At 33.7% G+C, this 8,197-nt stretch overlaps 1 protein-coding gene across 1 annotated transcript in view; it reads right to left on the bottom strand.

The window, feature by feature from the left end:
- Window positions 1-1,928: 1,928 nt before the first annotated feature.
- SORCS3 (sortilin related VPS10 domain containing receptor 3) overlaps window positions 1,929-8,197 on the bottom strand; it is a 476,925-nt gene continuing 470,656 nt past the window's right edge. Inside the window, exons 26-27 of the mRNA XM_034440055.3 lie at window positions 3,264-3,424; window positions 1,929-2,069 (exon numbers count right to left, since the gene is read on the bottom strand). Coding sequence (XP_034295946.1) covers window positions 2,005-2,069; window positions 3,264-3,424 — 226 coding nt within the window. The 3' untranslated portion in view covers window positions 1,929-2,004. The remainder of the gene's footprint in view (window positions 2,070-3,263; window positions 3,425-8,197) is intronic.

The following is an 8,197-nucleotide window of genomic DNA, read 5'->3' as shown; positions in this document are numbered from 1 at the left end:
AAATTGATCCCTCTGAAGTTTTTATTTTACTCAGAGCTATAATCTCCCACCCCCTCTTTGACAGATTCTTTTTTCTGGATGTTAAAATAATAAAATCTGTTGATTGAAAATAATTAGTTTCAGACTTCTTTTTCTATTGCTGATTAATCTACCCAGTGACCATGAAATTTCTGATACTTTTGCTGATCCTGTTTCTGAACATTACCAGTTATCAGGCAAATAATAGCCAAAAGATATCCACCCATCATTAGGCGGCCATAAAATATGGATCTTTTTACTGCACAGATATGAATACTCAGAATACTTTACCAATCAAGCATAGTATTGCTAATTAAGATCATTCAAATATGTTTGCCAACAAATAAAATTGTCATATAATACATTATAAAGCAAACATCTATGATTGTATATTAGCCTACTATATTCTCAGTGAAAATAATGTCGTATAAGAGATTTTGCAAATCTGGGAACCTTTGAGTACTTCTGGAAGGTTCTTAAAACATGGCTGTGTCAGTAGATTTAGGCAGTTTCACAGAAATGGTGATCTAATGAGATGGCTGCATTGCTTTTAATATCAATCTTTTCTACTGTTTTCCTATAACAATTTTGTTGAGGTTTTTAATTGTACTTGTTTTAATGTTTTGATTTTACTATTGTTTTTATTGCCACCTTTCTGAGTTATATAAATGTATTAATATATAAAATAAAATTTCAGAATTTTGAGTCAACAATGCAACAGCAGATTGTAACACCTAATATTTCTATTTCTATTAAACAACAGTTTAAAACAGTGAAATCCAAAATCAATCTTACACAACCTATTTAACTGTACCCATATGATCATATCAGATGAGCTGGAAGCAAAATACAAAATAAAACCATGTGCTGAAAGGAGTATAGAGGAAAAAGTGGGAAAGAGTTGAGATTAAAATGTTAAAATAAAAATAACAAATTTCCAGATAGTGGCCATCACTACAGGTTAAAAGTCAGTCTTGGATTTATTATTTATCTTCCTTTTGGTGAAGAATATTTCCTCCATGCAGCTAACTAATTCAAATGGGGATAGTATGGATTCATATTTCAGAGTTTTGCAGCTAAGCTTATTAGCTGCAAAACTAGTATAATTAGTATCCTCATTCCTCACCTTCTCTTCCTGTAAGGAAGAGGAAGAGGAAGAGGAAACTGACTTAACTAAACTGTGTTCTGAAACATGCCTAAACCAGTACACGTTTCCTACTTTAGGGGATTCCTTGGCATGGTACTGTTAAAATAAGGCAACAGATTTAAATAGGACAGACAACTGATATACATTTAGATCCCACATGTGACACAGTTGCTCACTGCAGGCTTCCGTTTAACATTTTGCTTTTGATATCAATGCAAACATGTGTGCTGTGTGTATGTCTGTGTGTGGCTTATTTATTTTAAATTTATCTTTTGCTAAACATTAAATTATTTCTCAAGAAATAAAAATATATTTACATGGTAAGTATCTACATTATACCATCAGTATGAACATGCACCAGTGAGAGCCTCTTCAGAAATTTGGTCAATATTGGTTGGGCCATTTTGTGCATCCCACCCACCTTCATTGGGATCTAAAAATATTATTCAGAAGGGACCTCACAGAAACAGTTTTCAAGATTTATCGGATAACACCAGTTATCTGAATCAGAATCTGAAAGCACTGGACACAGGCAAGTGTGGTAAGAACCATTAAATATCCTTTTGAGATTGCCATTGACAAAAAAAACCAAAACATAATTATTTCAATTGAAATTTAGGATCTTATACCATGATTTCATTCAGCTGTATATCATATTGAGATACGGTTTGCCAAATGCTCACTTTATAAATGTCCCCTGAAAAAGAAAAAATGAAAAAAAAGTCCACACCATTAATATTAATAATAATAATAACAAGAAGAATTTTGCTTCATCTACTCATAATATTAATTACAAAATAAAAACTGGGAAATGTTGTTGTCAAAATGGACTCCTGATATTAAACACTAGTGCAGTTCGGTATTTCCTTTGTGCTTTCACTGTTGGAGATCGTTGAGATGCTTCCTAAGCAGAAGGAGAAAGGGAGAGAAAATAAATTTGTTCACTGCATCTTGATTTTCATTCTGAAATTGTTTTAATTTAAGCAGACATTTTTCTTTTTCCTGACAGGTAAATTGTATGTAGAAATTGATGCACAAACAAAAACTCTGCTTTTCCATCTATGGTTTGGCTGAGAACCTAAGAAATTACTCTATGTAAAATAAGGACGCTATACACTAAACATCAGAAAGCATCAAATTATGGAAAGAGCGATGGATAGTGTGACAGTAGAAGATGGAAGTCAAATGAAAAAGAGTTAAGCAGACATTCAGACACTGAAGTAGAAGTGGTCACTTCCTTTTTGTGCTATGAACCATCACTAGGCTTTCTGTTCCAATTTCTCATTCAATCTTCTTTATTGAAACATAAATTATGTGTTTCAATGGTGGCCTTCTAATGCTTTATTATTTTTCAAGAGTTGAAAAATTTGCAGGAAAAAAACATTGCAATGTTATCCAGAAGATAATACATGTATGAATTAATTCACACAAAATCAGGGTAACAGAATCGATCTACTGCAAATATAAGGAGCGGATGGCTTTCCCAAACAAAAGAAGGGGCCAATTAATCAGGACCATGTCAGGGGGAAAAAAAAGAGCTGCAGAAAATTTGAATATATATATATATATTGAATATATATATATATATACTTGGTACATAAAGCTTGTTCTTGAAACAGTAGTTACTAGAATTCCATTATTATAGACTACTGATTTTTCTTTAATAAATATTATTTATCTTAATGTTTTGGTGTGAGTTTGCCTAAGTTATTACAGTCCTGTCTGTTGGTTAAACTTGAAAATCTATTTATCTTTTCTATTAATGTATTTTATCTGAGAAATACTTACATTCATCAATGGAGGAAAATAAGAAGTAATTTTTTTTCCTATATGTTTAAGGGTGCTACAATTGTATTTTGGCTAACACTTTAAATTCTCAAACAGGGCCAAATAAAATGTTGATGTTGGGGTGGCACATCAAAAACTAAAACTGATTTAATTTGAATCCTATTATTAATACAATATGAATTAATTACATAAAACATTATGATCACTTTTCGTCCTCCTTTCACACTGACAATTCAGGTTCTTAGCTGGGCATATCTGATTAAGGGATGATGACTATCACTGTCATTGAATGGATGCCCATGCTGTTTACCTATAACCCGTGCATCCAACTCTTTGTCCATGAGTTCTTCAGGGTCTGTGAATTCACTAAGTGAAATTTTGGGTGCATTTTCATTTTGGCTGACAGAACCAATCATCTCCTGTTCTTTGTCATGTTGCACCTGAGCATAGATGTTGATCCATGGAATTTTCCTGCATATAAAAGAAACAGATCCTCAGTTAGGTAACTATTCTAAATAACAAAGATACTGGTCTTCTTAATAGTAATAATGATTTATTATTTAGCTAAATTGTATCACAAAAATAAGAGGAAAAAAGGAGGAGTATAATTTACTTTTTAAAATGTATCTAAAAGTGTTAGGACTAATTTCAGTATGAATGTAGGAGAAAGTATACAATTGTTAGAAAAAATTCACAAGAGAGTCAGAAAACATAAATATTCAGTTTATGAAACCTGACATTCATAGGCATTTAATACAATCCATAAGAAGAAAGAAAGAAAGAAAGAAAGAAAGAAAGAAAGAAAGAAAGAAAGAAAGAAAGAAAGAAAGATAAGGAGAGGGGAGGGAGGGAGGGAGGGAGGGAGGAAGGAAGAGAGGAAGGAAGGAAGGAAGGAAGGAAGAAAGGAAGGAAGGAAGGAAGGAAGGAAGGAAGGAAGGAAGATTCAATTTACAGTATAATATTACAAAACAAGCCTTCACATTTTTTTTATTTGGATCCTGACTAGAGAAAAATTTCCACTAGATCACATTTTTGCAGCATTTGCATACTGGATTTCTAACCCAGTAAAATCCTATTTAATGAAGCAATTGTGAGATGAGATGGCTTCATGTAGCATTGGAATGGAAAAAATGAATTGACTTGTCTAATCCGAACCTAACCAAAATCCTCTAGAAATTTTGAGAAAACTCTTGATGAGATAAAGTATTTTTCCATCCCATAATGAAGACTGGTTCTGGCACATTGAGTGAAAAAAATTAATCAACAGTGCAAATGTCAAGAAAGCAGGTCCATGGTAGTAGAACATTAAGAGCATGACAAGATATTTAGACTTCCTTGGCATTCACTGCAGAGAAGAGGCCTCCAGTTGTAATGATTCTCTGTGCTACTGGATTACTAAGACAATGGCAGCTGTTCCACATAGAAATCCATTGCAGAGAAATTTTTGTTAATTCAGCTTCATCAACAGCTCATCTGCAAATCCTCTCAGATCAAACCTAATTTGTTGAGTCATGTGGCAAAGGGGAAGTAGTAAAGTGGAGGTAACCCCTGGCAGTTATAGTCACAAACTGACAGAATCCAGATTGTTAGAATGTAGACATAGTACTGGTGAGCCCTGTGCTATGAAGCTTTATGAAGCATTAGCTTTGAAGATAGGGACCACCAAAAACTGACAAAAAATGGTGAATGACATCATACAATGAAACCCACAGTTACAATAGACTTCCAGTGCCCCCACTGTGCTTTACTCTACTGTGCTAGACTCTGCTGGACTGCAGAACCAGCTCCATGTTGAACAGAGTGTCTTCTTCAAATCCCGAAGGTCTATCATACATACCATAGAGTTTAAATCCCTACATATCAGATGAGATACATTCTTACTTTTGTTTTTAAATTGGTGTCTTTTGTAGTCACTTCAACCTACAAGCTCTATAACAAACAGAAAATAGCGTAATTTTCTACTGCTGCGTAGTATATGTGATATAATGAAGACTTGATATCAACTAATAAATTCAGATTCAGAGAATCTGATTAAGCAATAGTGATAGTAATGGAAACAAACACATCAAAGAGAAGGAATCCTGGACAACAAAATGATATTTTTAAATAAGGAGCTTACTTGTACCAAGAATTATCAAAAAGAGAAAAATAACAGAAAGTATTTAATAAATCTTAATGTAATGTATACCTTGATTGCTTTTCCAGACAATTACTGCTATCATGAGCTTTTTACAAAATAAATGTTGTGTGACTCTTCCTTTATTCACCTCCTTTTGACATCCTTTTAAATGACTGCTAAGTGGCTGGGAGGAAAAATAGTCAACACTTCTGCTTAATCTTATTTTCTCTAGGGCAAAGTTATCACGTACCTTTGCTCTTTCTCTATGATTTATCTTTTAAGACGTGTATGATTGTCCTAACAGTCTTGCAGATTATGAGCCAAGCTCATTTAGCTTTGGTGCATGCTTGCCTGATTTTATATAGCTTAATTAGATCATTAATAACTCATATAAATATGTCATTATTTCTTGAAAAGCTCGCCTGGTTTCTTTTCTACTTCTGGCCCTAGTATCTGTACTGACTGTTCTGCCTTTTACACTTAAATGGCTTTTATGTTTTCTCTTCTTTGTCATATTAAAATACTGTAGATAAGGGGGGAAATCAAATAAAATTTCATATTCTCAACTTAATCCAAATTTTATTACCATGTGACATGAGTCACCTAAGTGGAAACATTTCCAAAACAATGTAAGGGAAATTCATATGGAAATGTCCAGAGCTTAATCAATAGAATGCCTCATGTCAGAAATTTCTTTTCCCTTTTGATTAAACTTGGATAGGCATAAAGGGGGATTTAGGATAGGATCGCCCCAGTAAAATGCTTTATGCTGAAGAAGCAACGTATTCTATCTTGAATCTTAAATTAGAAGCACAAAGGCAGGTCTGAGCTGTTTTAAACAGCCATTTTACTTTGATAAAAGTGGCTTTCGCACATATGCAGAAGACATTTTTCTTGCTCACTTTGCTGCTGAGAAATAGGAAGGTGCTTAACTTTGTCAAGTTTCTTGAAGTTGTGCTTCAACAGTACTTTCATCAAGACAAAAAGCACTCCTGTACAGATCTAGATATCATGAAAGAACTGAATTTCCTGAACTCATTAAATCTCTCCTCTGTACATGGTAGACCAAAAGAAAACTAAAAAGACAGTGCCCTGAGTCTGAATACTGCTAGAATTATAAAACAAACTTGGGTCAGTTAAGGCAGTCCAGACTTCTTGACATAAAATATTCCATTTTTTTCTCCAAATATGCCCTTCTATTTTAAGTATGTTTTTAAGACTATATTAAAATATCATTTTTTAAAAAATCCTATGATTCTTTTAAGGGACAGCATGGTCATCTTCAGCCAGATCAAAAAGGGAAATTAGGATATGATGAATGAATATTATAATAATAAAGTAGACGTTGATCCAATATGCACAAAGTGTTTTATACTGCAGTATTGATCTACTATTTTCTTATCGAAAATGTTATATACTTTTTTCTTCCTAAATGGGGACTTTCGTTTAAATTCTCCTCAGGTCCAAATATATTCATATAATGTTTATTTTCAATTTTGAAATGCTGTACAGATAGTTCTTGGCTTATGACCATAATTGACCCCAACATTTCTGTTGCTAAGTGAGACATTTATTAAGTGAGTATTGCCCCATTTATGACTTTTCTTGCCACAGTTTTAAGTGAAACTGCACATGTTAAATTAGGAACAGGGTTGTTAAGTGACTCTGGCATCCCCATTGACTTTGCTTATCAGAAGGTTGCAGAATGTGATTACATGACTCCAATAGATTGTAACTATCATAAATATGAGTCAGTTGTAAGCTGACTGAAGTTTGATCACATGACCATAGGGTTGCTGTAATGTGAAAGTGTGAAAAATGGTCATAAATCACTTTTTAAGTGCTGTTGTAAATTCAAACGGTCATTAAATGAACTGTTGTAAGTCAAGGAATACCTGTAGTAATTTTAGAAACAAATAGCAGCTTGCTCATCATTTTTAAAATGGTAACTATTGTCATTATGCTAAATCTCTACTGAGATTCAATCCTAAACAACCAAGACTGCCATCAGGCTTTGCATCTTACTTCAGTTTTCCTTTTTTATAGATCTGTGGAGATCACAAATGTGAGAATTAGGCACCAAGTTAAATTGTCATTGTTGTTATAACAGTGAATGGTTAGCAAATGAGGCAGTCATCACACAAGGATTATCTGTATGTGTAACTTTAAGATAGATCCTAGGAAAAGATAACTTATTTCTGCCCTGTACACATGACAAAGAAGCTGAACCAATTTTTTTACATGCCATGCTGAAGAAATATAGACTCTCTTCAGTCTGTTTTAGATTGTGTGTGCAGACGCTTCCTAAGGGTATACACACAAACATTAATTTTGAAAGAACATATAACACAATTAATATTTTTCTTATATCATCATTTTGTTCACAGTAAGATACTTTTTATTCCTCCCAGTTTTCTTCCATGTGCCCATATCCAATAGCATATCTTGCTTTATGCAGGCCTTTAATAAACTTCCCGCATGTGTGTCAGCAGAGTGCCAATTGTAGCAATTTATAACATTAAAAATTGATGCAGACACATGTTTCCCCTATCTCGGCTAAATAAAAACCAATATTCTAGCTGGAATTCTATCTCATCACAAAAATGCACATTGCTTTCCTGTTGAGATAAAATCCAAATAATCACAACAGACTAGGCTGCAGATTCTTCAATCCTATATAGTGAGATGTTCTTTGAAACAGTATTATAAAAATTTAAAAATAGTTTTGCTAGACTAGGCCTCATCCAGAAAAGTACATTGCACAGGAATCAACAGATGTATTTACAAAACTTTATATATATATATATATCTATGCGTGCACTTATTCGAAGAACACAAGAACTCAGTCAGAAAAGAGGAACCAACTTCTTCCCTGGTCCAACACCTTAAAGCCACAGGACATGATATTGACTTTAAAAAGACCAGAACTATCGCCAAAACTGAACACTTTAACAACAGAATAATCAGAGAAGCTATTGAGATAGAAAAACGCCCACACAGCATGAACAAACGAGACGATACCTCCTGCCTACCAGCCATTTGGAAACCCGCCCTTATTGACAAACGAGTCCCTAACACGACGAATGACACCAGACCCACACTCACGAGTGCCACACCTGATGTCA

This window comes from Pantherophis guttatus, chromosome 6, assembly GCF_059756535.1.
Source record: "Pantherophis guttatus breed Tessera chromosome 6, ASM5975653v1, whole genome shotgun sequence".
Classification (NCBI taxonomy): Eukaryota; Metazoa; Chordata; class Lepidosauria; order Squamata; family Colubridae; genus Pantherophis; species Pantherophis guttatus.
Note: the sequence above shows the minus strand (reverse complement) of the source record. Positions and strands in the feature narration are given on the sequence as shown.